The sequence below is a fragment of the Ursus arctos genome, unplaced genomic scaffold (assembly GCF_023065955.2).
Source record: "Ursus arctos isolate Adak ecotype North America unplaced genomic scaffold, UrsArc2.0 scaffold_8, whole genome shotgun sequence".
Classification (NCBI taxonomy): Eukaryota; Metazoa; Chordata; class Mammalia; order Carnivora; family Ursidae; genus Ursus; species Ursus arctos.
The window spans coordinates 10,773,694-10,796,993 of NW_026623100.1; the positions used below are offsets into that span (position 1 = coordinate 10,773,694).

Genomic DNA, 23,300 nt, shown 5'->3' on the forward strand with positions numbered 1-23,300 from the left:
TCGAGATTTGTTTCGTACTTAAATTGCCCCCAATCTGGTGACGAGCCCCTCAGGTCCCTTGCTGTGCCCTTTTGACAAGTCCTGTGGTGTTTTTTGTTTTTAAATAGTGTTTTCTTACTGTACACCAGATTGTTTTAGGTTCGTCTTAAACTTATTCTCCAGAGAGTTTTAATTCTCTTTTGGGTGGGTGATGTCAAGAAACCACACCCTCAGCACTGCGTGAGTGTTCAGGAGAGGATTTTAACTTGCTCACGTGAGGAGGGAGGAACTGAAGGGACCGTTGACCTGTGCTGATTTTGGACACAGCCTGCTTGGTGTCACCGGCTCTTGTCTGCACTCTCTGGACCTGGCAGTCCACAATGCTTTAATTTCTATAACCTTCTAGTGTGTTCTGATCTCAGAGCAAATTCCCCCTTATTGTTTGTTTTTTTTTTTTCTCCCTCTTTAAACACATTCTCTCCTCTAGGTGAATTTTAGAATCACATATAAAAGGTCATATTCCAAAAGAGTTTCATTATTCTTTTGAAAGGTATTGAATTGAATTTATTATTTAACTTAGGGTAGAATTTATCCTTTTTACAAGTTTGAGCCTTCTCACTAAGGATTGAGATGACTTCATTTACTCTTTTGGTAGAGGTGTCCGTAAGGGGTTTGTAGTTTTCATTGCATGAATCTTGGGTATCTCTTGTTATCAATGTTACAGTTTTTGTTAGAGTATAATTGTTTATACTTTTGTGTTTGTGAATAGTATCTTTTTGACATTTCTTTTATTTAACGCATTTATGCATATGGATAAGTGCCTAAACTATGAATGTATAATAACGAATTTTATTGGACCCCTACCCAGGTCAGTCGTTAGGACCTTGATGGTGCCTCGAAGCTCCCTATCTGCCCGACCTAATCACAGCCTGCTTTTTCCTTCCTTCCCTCCTAAAGCCAGCAGGTTAAGGGGGAATACAGCTGCTTACGTGGCTGTCATTGTTCAATATAAGGAAGAATGATGGTTGAGCAGGACAGACTTTTTTTTTCCCCTGCCACAAAATTTTGAAGAGGTGTTTACTCTGTGGGCTTTTGTGTAAGGGACAAGGAACAACATCATTGCCTGTTTTTAAGACTAACTTTATGAAACATGCCGATTTATTTTTTGTAAGTCTGTTTCTTATTGTGTCTATCCTTGAATAAAGCAGAGATAATGATATTAAATAAAAAGTGGTCTTTCTAAAGTGTGTTTTGTTGAGATGTCAAAATAGTAGCCCTGGATTATCTAGCTTGATACAGAAGTTGAAAACCATTGTTCGGGTTTCTCTTAGTTTAATGAGGTTGTGGAAATTGCTCATATTACTCCCAGAGCCTCAGCTATCTTTCAGCATTGCTGATCGAGATTAATGAATGCTTTTTCTTTCACCATCTCTTAGATTTTGATGTCAGGTTCTGTCCTTAGGCCTCTTCTCACTGTGCACTTTGTCTTTCTGAGCTGTCTGATACTGTTGTTTCAAATGCCTACATTTATCCTCATAAAATCCTCTTTTATTTCCCAGACTGAGGTTTTCCTGACCTGTGATTCTCTCAAATTAAAATGGATGACTTTTAACTGGGGTCATCCCAGTTTATTTTACATCTGTCTGATAGAGTGTTTAGGAATCAGGAATTTGGCCAAAGTCTGGCCTAGGGAAATGTTTGCAGAATAGGAAGTACAGTGGAAACACCCTATGGAAATAAATGATTATGCTATAAAAGAGGCAATAATCATTTTATTATTCGATATATTATCATCAGTTTCAATACTTCATCTCTCCATCTTCTTAATACAAACAAGTTGTTTGAACCTTTTGAGAAATGATGTTAGTATTATGCTTGAAGTGTTAATTTTAAAAACTTTTGTCCTTTTCTCCCTATCTTTACATTTTGTAAGTGCTAAGTAGAAAGTGCTTGCATTCTTACAGATGTTAGGAGCAACAGATGAACACAGGGGAAGGGAAGGAAAAATAAGACAAAAACAGAGAGGGAGACAAACCATGAGAGACTCTGAACTATAGGGAACAAACTGAGGGTTGCTGGAGGGGCAGTGGGTGGGGGATGGGAGCACTTGATGGAATGAGTACTGGGTGTTATATGCACCTAATGAATCACTAAATTCTACCCCTGAAACTAATAATACACTATATGTTTACTAAGTCGAATTTAAATTTTAAAAAATTTAAAGAAAGTCTCAGGAAAAAAAACCTGCTTTCTAACGCTAAAACAAACAAACATTACATTATGGAGGCTTTGTTATATATAACTGGTTAGGGCTCTTTTTTATTTTCAGTTCTCTATCAATACATAAATGAATATCTCTTTCTGGGAAATTTGACTTTAAAATTTCTGATCTTACAGTTATATGTTTTTTTTTAAGATACTAAAAACTTTTGGTTTTGCTTCTAGAAAAACTGATTGCTTATCAACGAGAGTTTCTTGCCTTGAAAGAACGTCTTCGAATAGCTGAACATAGAATCTCACAACGCTCTTCTGAACTAAATGCCATTGTACAACAGTTCAAGCGTGTAGGAGCAGAAACAAATGGAAGTAAGGATGCATTAAATAAATTTTCAGGTACAAATGATATTTTTAGTTATACTATAAAAATATATTTTCAAAGGGTTATGTGAAATAATTTATTTGAGAGTTGTATGAGGTAGCTTATCAACCAGCATTTACTACTGTTATCAGAGAGAAACATCACACAAAACTTTCCTATAATGGTAAATTATAAAACAATTTTTATTAATTGCCAAATTTGATTTTAAGAGAGTAATGTAATATTGATTTAGATTTCAGTTGTATAAATTTCACTGACAATAGCAAAAAGCCAGATCTTTAAAAAACATATTCCAAATGAGATTAAAATTTAATTTTGTGTTTTTATGTTGTGACTTGTATGGACCTCAGACTCTGGAGAACCTTTGAGCTATTTGAAGCAATTAGTACTCTTATCTCTGACTTATAAAAAAAAATTGGTTTTATTACAGTGTGTACTTTCGGGGGTATCTGATCTGTTCCTTCTCTAAGAACTTGTGGTTAGAGTAAGACGAATGCCAGTTATTCTCTCTCTGTTTTGTGCTTTTCTTAGTCTAATAATTAAATTGACATATGTATGTAATCGCCTCAAAATTTATGTAATCTTTCAAGATTAATACACTTTTTCATTTAGCAGCATCTTTTCCCATCCTTTGTCATTCATTCCTCTTGTCTTAGATTCACTACCTGACCTTGTTTTTAAATTTTCATGCTCTGTGCTTGCCCTCCTGATTGTGAAATGTATGTCATGGCACGGTAACATTTAAAATTATGGAATGGTGTAGGTAATAAAAAATCACTCATAAGCCTGCTGCCAAATGATTTAACATTTTGTGTTTCCTTCTAGTCTTTTTTCCATTTATGTGTTTCTTCCAAATTGTGATTGTGTGTTAGAGCCTCATTTTTACTTTTGGAATAAGGCTATTAGCATTTTACCGCGTCATGGAATATTCTTCGGAAATGCCATTTTCAATGGCTGTATGTTAGTTAACCATATACCATAATGTGTTAAATGTTTTTCTACTACTAGGCAAATAGGATTTTCCTGTGTCGTTTTTTCTCCCCAATTTATAACACTGCGATGAATGTCTTTGTGTATAAATTGGTCACATTTCTGGTAGCCCTTCGTTATTTCATTAAGTTATGACTTCCCTTAAAAACAAGGATCTATGTTTTGATGACTGTTCATTTCTAAACCCATGACACAGTGGCTGGGACAAAATAGATCATCACTGAATATTTACTGAGTGCATAAAAGTGAAATTCCTAAAAGGGAAATTACTGATTAATAATGCAGACATGTTTTAGGTTTTTTCGATGCCCTTCTGAATAGCTGAAACATATATCACATTATCACCAATATTTAATATTATTATTTAATCTTATGCTAAGTTGATAGGTTGAAATTGGTGTCTTGTAATTTACAATTGTTTCTTATGAGATTAAATGTTAATTTTATTAAATGTTAATATAACAGTTATTTGCATTTCTTTTGTGAATTTTTGTTTCTTGTCACATTTTTAATGGAGTTTTCATAGAGTTTTGCATGAAATCTTCAAGGCTTTAGGTCCTTACTGCTAACTTCTGTATTTAAAAGATTAAATTATAATATAGTTGGAACTTTAAAACAATATTGCCTACTAGATTTTTTATTTCATATTATATTAAAGGATTCATTAACTCTTCCAAGAAAAATGGAAAAATTATTTGGAAGTTAGGATCTCTACGGAGCATTCTCAAATTGTGCTGTTTAAATTATTGTACTTGTATTTTTTTTTGGAAAAAAAAATCTTCCATGTGAAAATTCAGTAAAATAGAATAGCATAAGGAAAGTGAAAGTTATTGGTGGTGAACATGCTTATTGCATTTTCATAAACAGGTGGCATGTTGAGAGTGTCCTGCAGGGCCTGAGTTCTGAACTCAGGCAAGTGATGAAAGCATTCTGCCTTTTCACGGTACTGTGGCTTCTTTGGAGTGCTGTCAACATCGGGACTCTGAGACTTTGGTTGAGCAAGTGTCCTTTTTCATTTTAAATGGAGATCTTATTCACCAAAGTATGAAATTAGGAAAGAAAATTCCTTAGTTCTAGTTCTCATAATATATGAGAATGCTCCCTAAAAGGCACAAATTTTTACTGCTGTATTTGTAAAATCAGCAACTTGTGTTAAGTAAGGCAGTCCTATGCATTAATTATGCTTTTCTGTTTTAGATAATACCCTGAAGCTATTAAAGGAGTTAACAAGCAAAAAATCTCTTCAAGTGCCAAGTATTTATTATCATTTGCCTCATTTATTGCAAAATGAAAGAAGCCTTCAGCCTGCTCTGCAGATCGGTAATGGAAGAACAGGAGGTAAGTTTATTTTGTTTCTTACTGTGGTTGTACTGCTGCTGTTAATTGGATCTTGGAGTATAACATTGACCATCAGAAGCCTGGCAGGTCAAAGAAGAAAAACTCCCTCTCTCTGCATAATAACTTAGAACTCATTTACGTTCAAAGGGGTTAGATATTTTTCTCCATGATCAGAGTTTAGAGCTGGAAAGCGTCATGAGAAATCTGGTGTAAGCCCCATCTCCGGGCAGAAAAATGTTTAAACCTTTTTAATTTTTCTGTTTTAAAAAATTTGAAATGACTTTTTTTTCTTGTGTCTTCTTTCAACAGTAGTAGCTCTCACAGTCTCATCAAGAGAGGTTTTCTGATGTTTGCCCCTGCTTTTTCTTAGAGAGCTGGAAGACATATAATCACTTTCGTTTAACCTTTCAGGCAATAATAGAAATACTTCGGGTTGCTTTTTTTTTTTTCTCTAATATAGCGAAAAGATGGTTTATTGCATATTTTTTCCCTCTTGTTAGAACTGCCAGAGCTTGAATTTTCCTTGTGGGCTCTACTTACTGTTCTTTCATGATTTTTATTCCTCGATGTTGACTTTGTTAATCTTTTCTTTGGAGATTTTAAAATGTAGATAGCAAAATATCATTTTGCTCTCCTAGTAAGTCTTTTGTCTTTTGTTAAAGCCATTGCTTGATAGATAATGAAATTCATCTTTGTGATAATGTTTTTGAAGAGCCGATTTAATCTGCTTTTGATTCAGCACGATTCTTAGGTATTTTACTTTTGTGTGTGTGTGTTGCATTTTCTCATTTGATCTATTAGCATAAGCTTTTATATTTGTCTTTTTTTAGTTCTGCCATCTTTCTACTTTATGAATCATTTAAAATTGCACACTGCCTTCCTAAGGAAGTGATAATTCTTAAAATATCATATTCAGACTAACTCATTCTTCCATTTCCGTATTGATTCAATAAATATTTATCCAGCAGGTGCTGGATGTACAAAGACTAGATGTGTGGTGTACTCTAAATTATTTTCTTCAGAACATTGATCATAAATTATTTCTGAAGTTGATATCATATCTCTTCCTTTAATAATCACTATTTGGGTCAGATGTCTCAGTCATTTAGTACAGTTGTTGGTTTAGACGATGTCTTCATTAGTAAGAATAGCAAATGAAAAGAAATACAGGTATTTTTAAAGTCATGTAAAACTTCAGAACATCTAAAAGGTTCTCCTATAGTAGCTCATTGTTTTGTGACTGTGACATTCTCTTACTTTTTGAAGATACTTATTCCATCCCATTTGTTTATGACTTAATCACAAGTATAATGAAATCTTGGTCAACCAGATTTACACTAGTTAATATTGTTACTAATCTGGCACTAATTTTGAGAGATAGAAAAAGCAGACAACTTGGAAAAAACAAGAAAACCCTCAGATTTACATTAAAATCATCTTCCTAAATCCTTAAGCAGTGGATCTTAACATTTTTAGAGTCACAGAACCCTTTGGCTATCCTAGGAAAGCTGTACACTTTCTACTTAGAAAAAGGCACATAGAGAAAGTAATTCCATATGTAATTTCTGGGATTTTGTGGAACTGCAAATCTTTTTAGGGACTTCATATTAAGAACTTTTGGAGTTTTGTTGTTGTTATTATTTTAAGATTTTATTTACTTATTGAGAGAGAGAGCACGAGCAGGGGGAGGGGCAGAGGGAAAAGCATACTCTCTGCTGAACAGCATGCTCCATGCAGGGCTCGCTTGATCCTAGGACCCTGGGATTCTGACCTGAGCCGAAGGCAGATGCTTAACCAACTGAGCACCCAGGTGCCCCTTTTGTTTTTTATATCAAAGAAAAACTGCTTCTTGCTAAAAATTCTGTTCTTCAGTAGTCAGGCTGATTAAATAAGGAGCAGCACTCAGACCATTAAGTCTTCCTAAGACTCAAGAGGGAGAATGTGTTCCAGGCAGCTCCTGACTGTCTAAAGAGGAGCTTGAATTCCTTTGTGAAGAACTAAAAATTGCCAGCCCACCCTACCCACACCATATCTAGATCTTTCCATGAAATTTGCAGGCTGCAACAAATAGATCCAGCAACTACAGATGGGTAAAAGGGCATACTGTACAACTAGGGTTACAAAATATTTAAGGAAATCCACATTGTGAATACTTACTACTCAAGGCAATTGAATTGGCAGAGCAAGAGAATATGATTTAGAAATTACACATGATCAATAGATTTTAGAGGGGTGAGAGGCTAGTTCATAAAGGATCAATTGGATCTCTCTGTGTTCTGATTTCATTGACTATATTTAAACTTTCCATACAGATGGAGTAATAAGCGGAGGAGGCACAGCTGAAGATCAGATCAGCAATCTGAAAGATTGAGCTTTGTAGTTTTTCTAGAATGCTGCCTAAAAGGCACAAAGAACTGGGGTAGACCAAAATTCTAATACCGATCTACTAGAAATTTCAGAAGGAGAGAAGGGAGTGGAGAGAGGAAATAACCGAATATATAACAGAAGAAAATTTCTTGAAAGAAACTCAGAGCTCTTCAGATTCAGGGCCCATGTAGTGCTGAGCAAGATGGCTGAAGAAAGACCCTCCACAGGTTACCTACCAAAATGGCGTTACTGATTGGTAGAGGACAGCAGGTTGTTCTTGTGCTGAAGTGAAAAAAAATCCATGGGTGCCTACTATGTGGCAGGTACTTTGCCGGGTACTTTGGTGCACAAAACTAGATGTGGTTCCTAGTGTTGTAGAACTTCGATCTAGTAAAGGAGAATGCATGAGTCAAATAATCAATTTTGTAAATAATTGTATGTTACAACCTTAACTGGTGATGTAGAGGATGCCTTGAGAATACATAAAAGGGGCATTTGCCTCAATTAAGAATTTCAGGGAAGCCTTAAAAATGCATTTGACCCGAGATCAGTGCACTATGCAGTTACTGGTGAAGGTGGGTGTATTCATTGCTTAATTTTGCTGTAAAAATTACCACAAACCCAGTGACCTAAAACAGCATAAGTTTATTCTCTTCTAGTTTTGGTGGCCAGAAGTCCTAAAATCGATGTGTTGACTAGGCTGTGTTCCTTCTGAAGCTCTGGGGCATAGTCCACTTCTTACCTTTTCTGGCTTCTTGAGGCTGGCTGCATTCATTAGTACCCCTTCCTTCATCTGCAGATCTCTCTGTGACTCTGACCTCTTGCTTACATCGTTGCATCTCCTCCTCTCACAGACTCTCCTACCTTCCTCTCATAAGGACCCTTGTGAGTTCATTAGGCTCACCTGGGTAATCCAGGATAACCTTCCAGTCTCAAGATCCTTAATCACATCCACAAAATCCCTTTGGCCATGTTAGGTAATATATTCACAAATTCCAGGAATCAGGACATGGACATGGTAGGTACATAATCACGGCTACCATATGGGAGAAAAAAAGTATTCTAGAAAATGAGAACAGCATCATGAAAGCCCTGTAATGGAGGGGAGTGTGGAATGTTCTAGAAAATGAAAGAAGGTCACTGTAGATGAAGTGTAGAGTGAGGGGAAACGTGGAATAAGTAAGATGAGACTAAAGATGTATTGGAGCCAGACAACGCAGGACCTTGCAGACCATCTTTGAATTTGGGCTTTTACCTAAGAGCAGAAAGAAGCCACTGAAGGGTTTTAAGCAGGACTTATTTAGGATGACTTTATAAGATGTAAATTTTGCAAAGACCGCATTTGCTGCAATGGGAAGAATAGTTGAATTTGTGTGCAGGAGAGTAGATGTGAAAGGCCCCAGTAATAGACTATTGTAGTGATCCCCTTGAGAAAGGACAAGTGTGGACTAGGTAACAGTGATAATAGCAGAGATGGGAAGAAGAGGATGGACAGAGGAGTTTGGAATGTATGGGGACATATATGGGAGGACATAGTGATGAATGAACTGTTTTTGTAGACTGAAACAGAGGATGTGGTCAAGGATTAAGTCTTAGGTTTCTGGGTCATGTATCTGAGTGGATGGTGGGTGCTCTCCACTGAGGTAGGGAACAGCAGTAAATATTTTGCAGCATTGGTTTGTGGGAAGATCATAACTTAAATCTAGATATGTTAAATGAAGAGGTAATTGTGAGTTATAGTGGAGGATAGTATGTTGAATATTCAGATCGTGGACTCAGATCTGAGTTAGATGTAATTTTATGGCTCATCATTTGTGAATAACCGATTGAATATATGGGGATAGTTAGGGCCTAGGACTGAGGCTTGAAGGTTTTCCAGAGTTAATTTTCAGGAAAGAGAAAGATAAAGCCAAGGAAGATGGAGAAGGTAAAGCTAGTCGGTAGAGGTAACAAATACATTCTCATGGAATACGAGGAAAGAAATGAGAAATAAATGACTAAAATCAAACCCTAAGGAAACATGATAGGCTAAAAATATTTGACTGACAATGAATGTTTTAAAAGAAAAGTAATTTAGTTCTAACTGAAGGTACATTAGTGATTGAAGATGGAAAATGCCAAATTTAGATTGTTCCTAAATTTTTCTTGATTTTAAAGGAAGTACTAGATTTTGAAAACTTCTCAGAAAAATTGAAGAAAACTGAAATAACAATAGTTGCTAGCTCTGTCCTATCTTATGACTGTATTTTAGATTGTACATAATAGATATATTACAGATGCTGCACAGTTAGTACTTGAATAGAAAATACCGGACAGTTAATAAAAATACTTAGTCCAATCTTTCGGCTCTATTCCTTGGCCCACCTTGGTCCTCCCTAAAAGGATGACAGGGCCATGTTGTTCATGTTGCTGATGTATTTATTCTGAATTCTGCCTCCTTAGAATAAATACATTTTCTAGCTCGTAAGCCATAGAAGTACATTCTGGACCAGAAGAACAAATGGACCAGGAAGGGCAGTCTTACCTTGGGTCCAGAATGCAGGGAAAATTGTCTTATTCTGTGGTAATTTTGTGAATTACCACAAGCCTGGATACTCTTAAGTCTGCAGGTTTAGCCGAAATTAGTATTTTTATTTTTCATGCTTCTGGAGACCTTGAGTGCCTTGGTGTAGGCTAAAGAATTTAAATTTCAGGTCTTAAACAGTATATTTTGGGGGAAAAATGGCTTCTTTTCTACACATGCCATCTAAAGTTAAGACAAAAACAAAACAACTCAAGACCTTGGTGGGGAATAGAGTTCGCATTGTTATTTTATGCCATTTTTGTTTGCATACTCTGGGTCAGTATGTATTTCACTTTTTCCATAAACAAAGTCTTTGAGCTCCATGTGAGCTGACATTTCTTTGGAATGCCTCACATCACATTTGTTACATTTTTAGTCTATACTCTAAACATTCAAAGTATTTTTAATTTAAATTCTGAGGTAGAGTTGACCCTAGAACCATGTGAGGTGAGAGGCACTGACCACCCTCGACACCCCACACAATCAAAAATCCATGTATAACTTTGTCTCCCCCAAAACTTAACTACCAATGGCCAGTGTTGAGCATTAAGTGTTACCAATAACATAAACTGTCACTTAACACGTATTTTGTATGTTTTGTGTATTATACTATATTCTTCCCATAAAGTAAGCAAGAGAAAAGAAAACGTTATTAAGAAAATCGTAAGGAAGGGGCACCTGGCTGGCTCACTCGGTAGAGCATGCCGCTCTTGATCTTGGGGTCGTGAGTTCAAGCCCCACATTGAGTGTAGAGCCTATTAAAAAAAAAAAGAGAAAATCATAAGAGAAAATACATTTATAGTACTTTATTTATTGAGAGAAGTCCATGTATAAGTGCACCTGCACAGTCCAAATCCACGTTGTTCAGGGGTCAGCTGTATATGGGAATCTGCTTCCAGGCTAACTCATCCTGCCTCTGGGCATCTCAGAGTAACATCATCAAAACAGAAATCTTGGTTTGGAGCCCTTTGCTCCTCAGGCGGGGTGTTCTCATCTGCTTAATCAAGTAGCCCTTAGCTCCTCCCCTCCCTTGTTTCCCCTGGTGTTAAACCCCATTGGTGAGGGTCTCAAATCCATCCACTCAACCCCATTTCCAGCACCCTAATTCAGACCACCTAACTTCTAACTGATCTCCCCAAAATGCTTTTACTCTGAATACTTTTGTATCTGTTTGCCACAAAATGTGGTCATGTTCTAAATTTAAAAATTGGATAATGTCACTCTCCTACTTATAACTTCACAGTGGCTTTCCCTTGCACTCAGGTAAAACTAAATTTAAGTTTATATTTGATCTGACTCCTAATTAATTCTCTGAATCTAGGCTCATTCTGCTTTAGATACATTCTGTTCTATTTCTTGACTGTGTTAAGATCATTGTTTCTCTGGGGCCTTGTTTTCTCTTTTCTGGAATGTTCTTGCTCTGCTCTTTCTTATCATTAGTTATCAGTTAAGGCGATGTAAGAGAGGCCTTTCATAACATCGCTATCTATAGAGGTATCTGTCCCTTTCCCTGCTCCCCACCCACTCGTTTTAATATTGCCCACATTTTAATTTGTATAGAACATATCACCCACTGAGATTATATTATTTATCTTTTTTCCTCTTCTAGAATGTTAATTCCATGAGGGCAGGGACCTTACCTACGTTGTTCACTATTATCCTTATCACCTAGAATAATACCTTAGGTTCGATAGGTGTTTAATAAATATTTGTTTGGAACAAATATGACAAACTTCTTTTTTTTTAATAGTTTTATTTAATTTAATTTTAAAATTGAAGTATAACTACAACATGCAGTGTTGTATTACTTTCAGGTATACACTATGATTCAACAATTCTGTATATTACTCAGTGCTCATTATAAATATACTCTTAATCGCTTTATCTATTTACCCATCCCCCCACCCACCTCCCATTTGGCAACCACCAGCTAATTTGCTCTATTTAAGAGTCTATTTTTTTTGTCTCTTGTTTTGGTCATTTGTTTCTTAAATTCCACATATGAGTGAAATCATACGGTATTTGTCTTTGACTTATTTCACTTACTGTTATAGCCTCTAGGTACATCCATATTGTGGCAAATGGCAAGATCCCGTTCTTTTCTATGGCTGAGTAATATTCCATTGTATGTATATACCACATCTTCTTGATCCATTCATTTGTGGATGCAAACTTAGGTTGCTTCTCTATCTTGGATATCGTAAAAATGCTGCAGGGAACATAGGGGTGCATATTATCTGTTTGAGTTTGTGTTTTCCTTTTCTTTGAGTAAATACCCAGTGGTGGAATTACTGGATCATATGGTAGTTCTTTCTTTTAATTTTTTGAGGAACCTCCATACTGTTTTCCACAGTGGCTGCATCACCTTGCATTTCCACCAACAGCGCATGAAGGTTCCTTTTTCTCTACATCCTCACCAACACTTGTTATTTTTTCTTTTTGATTTTAGCCATTCTGACAAGTATGAGGTCATACCTCGTTGTGGTTTTGACTTGCATTCCCCTGATGATGAGTGATGTTGCACATCTTTTCATGTCTGTTGGCCGTCTGTATGCTTTCTTTGGAAAAATACCTGCTCAGGTTTTCTGCCCATTTTTAAATTAGATAATTTGTGTTTTTTTTTTTTTTAGCGTTGAGTTGATATGAACCACTTATTGGATATATCATTTGCAAAAATATCTTCTCGCATTCACTGGATTATCTTTTTATTTTGTTGATTGCTTCCTTTGCTGTGCAAAAGCTTTTTATTTTTGGTATAGTCCCAGTAGTGTTTTGTTTTTTGTTTTTTGTTTTTTTGTTTTTGTTTTTTGCTTTTGTTTCCCTTGCCTGAGAAGACAGACCCAAAAAATGTAGCTAAAGCTTGGACATAGGTTCAAGAGATTAGTGCCTATCTTTTCTTTTAGGGGTTTTTATGGTTCCATGTCTCACATTTAGGTCTTTAATCCATTTTGAGTTTATTTTTGTGTATGGTGTAAAAAAGTGGTCCAATTTCATTCTTTTGCATGTAGCTGCCCAGTTTTCCCAGCATCATTTATTGAAGAGACTTTTTCCCATTGTATATTCTCGCCTCCTTTGTCATAGGTAATTTGACCATATAAACATAGGTTTATTTCTGGGTTCGCTGTTCTGTTCCATTGATCTGTGTCTGTTTTTGTGCCAGTATGATCCTGTTTTGATTAGTATGGCTTTGTAATGTATCTTGAAATCTGGGATTGTGATACCTCCACCTTAGCTCTTTCTCAAAATTGTTTTGCGTATTTGGGGTCTCTTATGGTTCCACAAAAATTTTAAATTCGTTGTCTTAGTTCTGTGAAAAATGCTGTTGTTGTTTTGATACAGATTGCATTGAATCTGTAGATTGCTTTGGGTAGCACAGACATTTTAACAATATGGATTCTTCCAAGCCATGGGCATAGAGTATCTTTCCATTTGTTTGTGTCCTCTTCAGTTTGTTTCATCAGTGTTTTTTAGTTTTTGGCGTATGTGTCTTTCATCTCCTTGGTTAAATTTATTCCTGGGTATTTTATTCTTTTTGGTGCAGTTGTAGGTGGGATTAATGTTTAGTTTCTCTTTCTGCTATCTCATTATTAGTGTATAGAAATGCAACTGATTTCTGTATGTTTTGTATCCTGTGACTTTACTGAATTAATTTATCAGTTGTAGTAGTTTTTTGGTGGAGTCTTCAGAGTTTTCTATGTACAGTATCATGTCATCTGCAAATAGTGAAACTTTTACTTCTTCCTTACCATTCTGGATTCCTATTTTATCTTATTCTTGTCTGATTGCTGTGGCTAGGGCTTTGATTCCTGGGTTGAGTAACAGTGGTGAGAGTGGACATCCTTGTCTTGCTCCTGATCTTAGAGGAATAGCTCTCAGTTTTTCACCATGGGTTGTGATGCTAGCTGTGAATTTTTCATATATGGTCTTTATTATGTTGTGGTATGTTCTAAACCCACTTTGTTGAGAGTTTTTATTATGACAGATACTTGATTTTGTCAAATGCTTTTTCTGCATTTATTGAGATGATCATACAGTTTTTGTCTTTTCTCTTGTCAATGTGATGTATCATGTTGATTGATTTGTGAATATTAAGCTACCCTTTCATCCCTGGAATAAATCTCACTTGATTATGTGACTTACTTTTATCATATTCTTGGATTCAGTTTGCTAATATTCTGTTGAGGATTTTTTGCATCAATGCTCATGAAAGATACTAGCCTGTAGTTTTCTTTTTATGTAGTGCCTTCCTCTGGTTTTGGTAACAAGGTAATGCTGGACTCATAGAATGTATTTGGAAGCTTCCTTACTCTTCTTTTTTTAAAAAATAATTTGAGAAGAATAGGTATTAACTCTTATTTAAATGTTTGGTAGAATTTACCTATAAAGCCGTCTGGTCCTGGACTTTTATTTTTCGGGAGTTGTGGTTTTTCTGTTTTTTGATTTTTGTTTTTTATTACTGATTCAATTTTGTTGCTAGTAATTGGTCTGTTCAAATTTACCATTTTTTCCTGATTCAGTTTTGGAAGGTTATATGTTTCTAGGAATTTATCCATTTCTTTTATGTTGTCCAATTTGTTGGCATATAATTTTTCATAATCTGTTATGAAAGTTTATAAGCTTTTGTGTTTCTGTGGTGTTGATGTTATTTCTCCTTCATTTCTGATTTTATTTATTTGAGTCTTTTTCTCTTGATGACTCTTACTGAAGGTACATTAATTTTCTTGGTCTCTTCAAAGACCCAGCTCCTGGTTTCATTGATCTGTTTTATTGTTTTTTAAGTCCCTGTTTCATTTATTTCTGCTCTAATCTTTATTATTTCCTTCCTTCTACTGGCATTGGGCTTTGTTTTTCTTCTTTTTCTAGCTCCTTTAAATGTTAGGTTAGGCTGTTTACTTGAGATTTTTCTTGTTTCTTGAGATAAGCCTGTGTTGCTATAAAATTTTCTGTTAGAACAACTTTTGCATGGGGCGCCTGGGTGGCTCAGTAGTTAATCGTCTGCCTTCGGCTCAGGGCGTGATCCCGGCGTTCTGGGATCGAGCCCCACATCAGGTTCCTCAGCTGGGAACCTGCTTCTTCCTCTCCCACTCCCCCTGCTTGTGTTCCCTCTCTTGATGGCCGTCTCTCTCTCTGTCAAATAAATAAATAAAATCTTTAAAAAACAAAACAAAACAGCTTTTGCTGCCTCCCAAAGATTTTGGACTGTTGTGTTTTCATTTTCGTGTTCTACGTGTATTTTTTTATTTCTTCTTTGATTTCTTGGTTGACCCATTCGTTGTTTAGTAGCTTCTTATTTATTCTCATGTATCTGTGTTCTTTCCAGACCTTTTTTTTTTTTTTTGTGATTGATTTCTAGTTTCCTACTATTGTGGTTGGAAAAGATGGCTGGCTGGCATGATTTCAGTCTTTTCCAATTTATTGAGACTCGTTTTGCGGTCTAACATTTGATCTATTCTGGAGAATGGCCCATATCCCCTCGGAAGGAATGTGTAATCTGCTGTTTCGGGATTGGATGTCCTGAATATATCTTAGCATTCAGAGCCACTCTTCCCTTCTTGATTTTCTGTCTCGATGATCTGTCCATTACTGTAAGTGGGTACCTCCTAATATTATTGTAGTACTGTTAATTTAATTACTTCCTTTATGTCTGTTAATAGTTGTTTTATGTACTTAGGTGCTCCCATGTTGAGTGAATAAATATATACAATTGTTATATCCTTTTGTCGGATAGTTCCCTTTATCATTACGTAGTGTCCTTTGTCTCTTTTTACAGTCTTTGCTTTATAGTCTGTTTTGTCTGATAGAAATAATGCTTTTCCAGTTTTGTTTTTACTTCCATTTGCATGGTAAACGTTTTTCCATCCCTTCGTTGTCAGTCTGCGTGTGTCTTTAAGTCTGAAATTAGTCTCTTATAGGCAGCATATATATGGGTCTTGTTTTTTTTATCCATTCAGTCACCTTATGTCTTTTGATTTAGTATTTAGTCCATTTACATTTAAAATGATTATTGAGAAGTATGTATGTAATGCCATTTTGTTACTCGTTTTATGGTTGTTTTTGCAGTTCTTTTCTTCTCTTGCTCTTTCCTCTGGTTTGATGGATTTCGTTAGTGTTACGCTTGGATACCTTTCTCTTTGTTTTCTTATGTATCTATTACAGGTTTTTTATTTGTTACCATTAGGTTCATATAGAACATCCTATGTGTATAGCAGTCTATATTAAATTGATGGTCACTTAGGTTTTTGAACCCATTCTAAATGCACCGAATTTTTCCTATGTGCCTCACCCCCCCGGCTGGCTTATGTATATAATGTCATATTTACATACTTTTTATGAATCTCTTGACTGATTTTTATAGTTACAATTGATTTTACTGCTTTTGTGCTTTAACCTCCATACTGGTTTTGTAAGTGATTAATCTACTACTTTTATTATATGTTTGCATTTACCTGTGAAATTTTTTCCTTCCATAATTTTCTTATGCTTAATTATGGCCTTTTCTTTCTACTCAAAGAATTCCCTTTAATGTTTTTTTGTTTGTTTGTCTTTTGCTTTGTTTTGTTTTGTTTTTGTAAGCCCAGTTTAGTGGTGATGAACTTTTTAACTTTTGTCTGCGAAAGTCATTATCTCTCCTTCTAGTCTGAATGATTGCCTTGCTGAATAGAGTTTTCTTGGTTGCATGTTTTATCTTTTCAGGACTTTGAATATATCTTGCCACTCCACTCTGGCCTGCAAAGTTTCTGTTTGAAAATCAACTGATAGCCTTATGTGGTTCCCCTTGTATATAACTGTTTTCTCTTATGTTTTTAAAATTTTCTCTTTATAGCTTGTTTTTGTTGTTTTAATTATTATGTGTCTTGGTGTGGACCTCCTTGGCTAAATTTTGTTGCGGGCTCTGTGTGCTTCCTGGATCTGGATATCTGTTCCTTCCCGAGAGTAGGGAAATTTTCACCAGTAATTTCTTCAGATAAGTTTTCTGTTGCCTTCTGTCTTTTTCTGGGATCCATATAATGTTTATATTACTATGCTTGATGATATTGTTGCATTCCCTGAACCTATTCTCATTTTTTATTATTCTTTTTGCTGTTCAGCTTGGTTGCTTTCCATTACTCTTTCTTCCACATCACTGCTTAGTTGTTCTGCCTCCTCTATTCTGCTATCGATTTGCTCTAGTGTATTTTGAATTTCAGTTACTGAAATTTTCATCTCTGACTGGTTCTTTTTTATATTTTCTATCTCTTTGTTGAAGGTCTTACTGAGATCCTCCACTTTTTTCTCAAGTCCAGTGAGTATCTTTATGACCATTACTTTGAATTCTTTATCAGGCATATTGCTCCATTTCATTAAGCTCTCTTGCTGTGATTTTGTCCTGTTCTTTCATTTGGATCTTATTACTTTGTCTCCTCATTTTGTCTAACTCTGTGCTTGTTTCTTTGTATTAGGGAAATAGGCTACATCTCCTGATCTTGAAAGTAGTGGCCTTATGAAGAGGTCTTTTGGTGTCTTGTAGGACAATGTCCTCTGTTCACTGGAAACAGGCACTTCAGGGGTGTCTCCAGTGTGGCTGCATGGGTCCTCCTGTGTGACTGAGCTGCGTTTACCTTCAGTCCAGTTGGCTTCAAAGGCCCATTTTACCTATTTGGGGTACACTGGTCAGGGTTTGGTCCCTGTGCTTTTAGGGGGCTTGTAGTAGGTCAGCCATCAGATTGGATGCCTGCCCTTAGTCTGTGTGCTCCAGGACTGCAGGTATACTGAGCTGCAGGACACTATCTCTGCACTGCCAGTTATAAGGTTTGACTGATGGGACTGTGGGTACACTGGTTTGTGTGGTTATATTCCCTTCTCCCTAAGGCAGGAGTCACTTTGGAGTGGCACTTGTCCCTTCTGGGGTTGCTTGCATGGTGTGTTGGGGCAGGAGCGGCTTTGGAGGCATGCCTGCTGAGTGGGTCAGGTTGAATGTGGTGCCTCAGAAGGGGAATTCAGAGGCGGGGCACTTGGTGCTAGCAAGATATGTAGAGAGTATTTGTGGTGGTTCCCACAAGTATCTGGCTATATGGGGCGGGGATGGGGGGGTGGGGTGGGGAGTGAAGGGAGTCTAGGTTCAGAGAATGGTGCTTGCTAGGACTTTTGTTCTTGAAGTCTCCTAAAGACTCCCACCCCTTCAGTGAAAAATCTGAGATACCCCAGGCACTTTGCAAATCGCTGCTTCCTTGTGGTGTCTCTGCAGGGTTATTTGTTATGCTGGCTCTTTGAGGGTGGGGACTCAGTTTCCTGTTATCCTCCAGCTCTCCTGGAGCTAAGCCAGCTGATTTATTTATTTGTTTAATTATTTATGTTATGTTATGTTATTTACCATACAGTACTTCATTAGTTTTTTTTTTTTTTTTAAGATTTTATTTATTTATGTGACAGCCAGCGAGAGAGAGAACACAGCAGGGGAGTGGGAGGGGAAGAAGCAGGCTCCCAGTGGAGGAGCCTGATGTGGGGCTCGATCCCAGAACACTGGGATCACACCCTGAGCCGAAGGCAGACGCTTAAGGACTGTGCTACTCAGGCGCCCCCAGTACTTCATTAGTTTTTGATGTAGTGTTCCATGCTTCATTGTTTGCGCATAACACCCAGCGCTCATTGCAATACGCCAGCTGATTTTAAAGTACCTGGAGTTAGTCTGCTGGTTTTAAAACTCTGGAAGTTAAGCCCCCCACTGGTTTTCAAAGCCAGATGTTATGGGGACTCCTCTTTCCAGTGTGGGTTCTCCGTGCCTGTGGTGCTTGGTGTGGATTCTGCTCCTGCCCCTCTCCCTTCTTGGTGCTCACGGTATCCCTCCTGTGTGTGCTTAGCTCACAGAGGTTTGGTTTCTAAGTGCATTTCCACCCCTCATGCACTTCTCAATGTGGCCTTCTCTACGTGTGCCAGTCTTTGAGTCTTCTTCAGAGTTAGTTGCACTGTGTGTTCATGAGCTCAGGATCTTACCGCTCTGTTATCTGCCCAGAAGTCCAAATACGACAGATCTCTTTTTGAGCCCCAGGAAGCTCTTCATCTCAAAATGGAACAGAGGAGTGTGGCATCTACCTTTGGGGATATCTTTTAAACCCTTTGGATCTTAGTACTCTTTGGGGGGGATGGTTGTTATTGCTTTTTAAATTTTTAATTCCAATATAGTAAATATATGGTGCTCATTTCAGGTGTACAATATAGTGATTCGACAATTTTATGTATTCCTCAGCGCTCATGATGATAAGTGTGCTCTTTAATCCCCATCACCTATTTCATTTGTCCTCCCACTCACCTCCCCTCTGGTAACCATCTCTTTGTTCTCTATAGTTAAGAGTCTGTTTTTTTGGTTTGTGTCTTTTTTCCCCTTTCTTTATTTTGTTTCCTAAATTCCACCTATGGGTGAAATGATATGGTATTTGTCTTTCTCTGACTTAATGATTTCTCTTAACGTTATACTCTCTAGCTCCATCTGTGTTGTTGCAAATGGCAAGATTGCATTCTTTCTATGGCTGAGTAATATTCCATTGTGCACATATATATCACATCTTCTTTATCCTTTCATCAATCCATGGACACTTGGCTGCTTCTATTATTTGGCTATTGTAAATAATGCTGCAGTAAACATAGGGGTGCTTTTATCTTTTTGGATTAGTGCTTTCATATTCTTTGGTTAAATACCCAGTAGTGCAGTTACTGGATCATAGGGAAGTTCTTTTTTAATTTTTGAGGAACCTCCATACTGTTTTCTACAGTGGCTGCACCAGTTTGCATTTCTGCCGATAGTGCATGAGGATTTCTTTTTTCTCCACATCCTCATCAACACCTGTTTTCTTGTGTTGTTGATTTTAACCGTTCTGACATCTGTCGGTGTTATATCAGTGACATCTGAGGTGTTATCTCATTGTGGTTTTGATTTGCCTTTCTCTGATGATGAGTGATGTCAAGCATCTTTTCATGTTTCATGTTTCATGTTCATCTTTTCATTTCATCTTATTGACCTTCTGTATGTCCTCTTTGGAGAAATATCTGTTCATATCTTCTGCCTACTTTTTAATTGGATTATTTTGTTTTTTCTTGTTAAGTTCTATTGGTTCTTTACATATTTTGAACACTAACCCTTTATCGGATATGTCATTTGTAAAAACCTTCTCCCATTTGGTATAGGTCATCTTTTAGTTTTGTTGATATTTTCCTTTGCTGTGCAGAAGCTTTTTGTTTTGGTGTAGTCCCAATAGTTTATTTTTGCTTGTGTTTCCCTTGCCTCAGGAGACATATCTAGAAAAATGTTGCTATGGCCAATGTCAGAGAAATTATTGCCAATGCTCTCTTCTAGGATTTTTATGGTTTCATGTCTCACATTTAGGTTTTTAATCTGTTTTGAGTTTATTTTTGTGTATGGTGTAACAGACTGGTCCAGTTTCATTCTTTTGCATATAGCCAAATTAGGGATCTTAGTATTCTTATCTGCAGAATCATGGTGGTAGACTTATTGAGCCATGATCTTCAAGCTCCCTTCTAACTTCAGAATTTCATGAATTCTAAGTATTTCATAGCATTTCTAATACATTTTTACATTATTAAGACCTAAATATTTTTAAACATTTGCAAAGTATTTCTCTACTGCTATATAACAGGATATTAAGACTTTTTATTTTTATTATTTTTTTATTTTTTTAATTTTTTTTTAAAGATTTTATTTATTTATTCGAGCAGAGATAGAGACAGCCAGCGAGAGAGGGAACACAAGCAGGGGGAATGGGAGAGGAAGAAGCAGGCTCATAACGGAAGAGCCTGATGTGGGGCTCAATCCCATAACGCTGGGATCACGCCCTGAGCCAAAGGCAGACGCTTAACCGCTGTGCCACCCAGGCGCCCCAAGACTTTTTAAAAGGTGTTATTAAAAAAAAACTTCCTGTTGATTACAGTCCTGTTATAACACAATATATGCATTCTTAAAATTTATCATGCTATGCGGAATTGTGTAATAAAAGGAGAAAAGTCGGTTAGTATCACAATGGTCAGAAACTGTAGTTACACATGCAAAAAGACAAGCAGAAACAGCACAGTTTTACACATGCTAAATGATTAAGAAATACTAAGTACTACGATAAAAATGGTACTGAATAATACTTGAGGCTTGCCTATTAAAATGGGCTTCAGAAGGATTGCTGCTTGGAAGATTTTGAGAAGTGTGATGCAAGGCAGGTTATCTGCAATCTGGTGGAAATTTCAACACTGGATGTAGATACGTGGTTCTTCACGTGCAGCAAACTGAGACAGCTGGCAGAAGTTAGAAGTGTATACTGTTCGTATATTTCTACATTGCTTGGTTCAGTTTTTTGAACTCCTTTCAAATGGATGCCATTTTCTGTGTTTACCTAGCGAATGCTTGTCGCAGAGGACAAATTGAACATAAGCAAATGTGTAATCCACATTATGCTCGGATCGTTCCCTAATGCATTAGTCACTCAGGAAAAAGTTTGTGTTGTAAAACAAGCATTATGGTAGAACTGGCTGTAATTTTAGGCTAAAAAAATGTTGTATGGATAGTACACACAGTGTTTTCATATACCTCACCTAGCTCCCCTAAATGTTCAAATTGTATGTAACCATAATATAATGATCAAAACCAGGAACTTGACATTGGTGCTATAGTGTTAACTAACGTTAGATCCTATTCAGATTTTGTCATTTTCTCATTCTTCTTCTTTTTCTGTTCCAGGATCCAACTCAGGATCCCATATTCCATTTACTTGTCATGTCTCCTTCGTCTTTGGCCATCTTGCACAGTTCCTTATTCTTTCTTTCTCTTTCCTGATCTTGACACTTCAGAGAATACCTGGACAATTATTTTGGGGATTATCCCCCTAATTTGGATTTGTCTAATATTCATGGTTAGATTGAGGTTATGTGTTTTTGGCAAGAAAACCACAGAAGGGATGTTGTGTCCTCCGGATTGCATTATATACATGATATCTGAGACATTGATTTTTTTTTTTGAGACACTAATTTTTAAGATGTGTTCAGTGTTTCTGACTTTTAGTTGTATAATTTATATTTGTTTATACTTTACAGTCACTTGTTTTTAATGTGAGGTTTAATGTCTTCATTTGTAGACATTTACTTTGACATTTTTTATGGATAAGCCTTGTGGAAAAGAATTACCCTGTTATGGGTATGCCTTTATAGGCTTTGATTATTTTCCTTTGTATAGTAGTACATTTTATAGTTATATTTTGATCCCTCAATTATTAGTGAGTAATGTATTTCGATTTCTTAGTTATTTCTATCAATTTGAGAGGGTATAATCACTTTTGAAATACTAGTGTTATTCTATACTGTCTCTGTGAAATCTTTTTATGTAATCACTATCATTATTTTGTTTCAGTGTCAATAGTAATGGGAATTCCCACAGTGAAGAGAGAAGTTAAATCTTACCTCATAGAAACCCTTCATTCCCTTATTGATAATCTGTATCCTGAAGAGAAGTTGGACTGTGTTATAGTCGTCTTCATAGGAGAGGTAATTATTTGTCATTATTTTTTACTACATGTAATGTATAGGAGTTGAAACCATAAATGAATGTTTTAATATGCTTTTATAACCATGTTTTTAAAAATGTGACGAGTAAAGGTTAGATAATATATTCTTTCTGACAGTTAAATGTAAGTCTGACTTGTGTTTGCCGTAACTTGTCTCCTGCAGTAACAGTCCAGAAATAGTGATCTGTTTTGAGTAGGATAATATTATATACATAAATATTTAAGAGCAGTGAGTCCCCATTTTTGGTTCTAGGACCTAAATTTGGAGATTTGCACTGATTTTCTTTGGGAGTTTTGAAACCTGAGAAAGGCTTTGCCTGGGTTGGGGTTTTATCATTTCCTTATTTTCTCTACCCCTTCTCTGTATTCTCAAGATGCAGCCGTCATTATTATTTTAAAAGTCAAAATACGATAAGAACAAGGAATATTTCTTATATTTTAGTCTCCTCACAAGATCTGGGGAAAGCATATTGAATATACTTTTTGGGAATAATGAAGGAAAAAAGCCCCTGGAGTAAATATTTTCTTAATTACCATGTAGAATTGCAGAATATGAGAGGATTTAGGACATTATCTGGTTCTGGTGTACTGAGTCCCAGCTTTTCAGTTTCCCAAGTCTTTTAAAAGGAAAATGTTCTTAATGTTTTCTTTAATATAAAAATAAACCCATGCATACCATTTAAAAACAATTATGGAAATGTATAATGAAAATTTACTTGTTACTCCTCCATGTAGATATAACTACTATTGATATTCTGAAATATATTTTAAGAAGTTTTTCCTATAGGTTGTATACATTTATATATAAATGGGATTGTTCTATATATTTGTCCATATCATGGACATTTTTATATGCTAAAAAGAATATCATAGCATCATTTTTTTATGACTGCAAAATATTCCATTATATGGTTTTAATGTAATTGAC

The 23,300-nt window shown here is 36.2% G+C and overlaps 1 protein-coding gene across 7 annotated transcripts in view; it reads left to right on the top strand.

Annotated features, from left to right (window-relative positions):
* The window catches only part of MGAT4A (alpha-1,3-mannosyl-glycoprotein 4-beta-N-acetylglucosaminyltransferase A), a 119,271-nt gene that overhangs the window by 43,763 nt on the left and 52,208 nt on the right, over positions 1–23,300 (top strand). For 5 of the 7 annotated variants that reach the window (XM_048222683.2, XM_026487519.4, XM_026487499.4 and 2 more), the window contains exons 3-5: positions 2,425–2,592; positions 4,766–4,906; positions 22,219–22,352. In XM_048222683.2, coding sequence (XP_048078640.1) covers positions 2,425–2,592; positions 4,766–4,906; positions 22,219–22,352 — 443 coding nt within the window. The remainder of the gene's footprint in view (positions 1–2,424; positions 2,593–4,765; positions 4,907–22,218; positions 22,353–23,300) is intronic. The other 2 variants (XM_048222684.2, XM_048222682.2) reach the window with 1 other exon arrangement.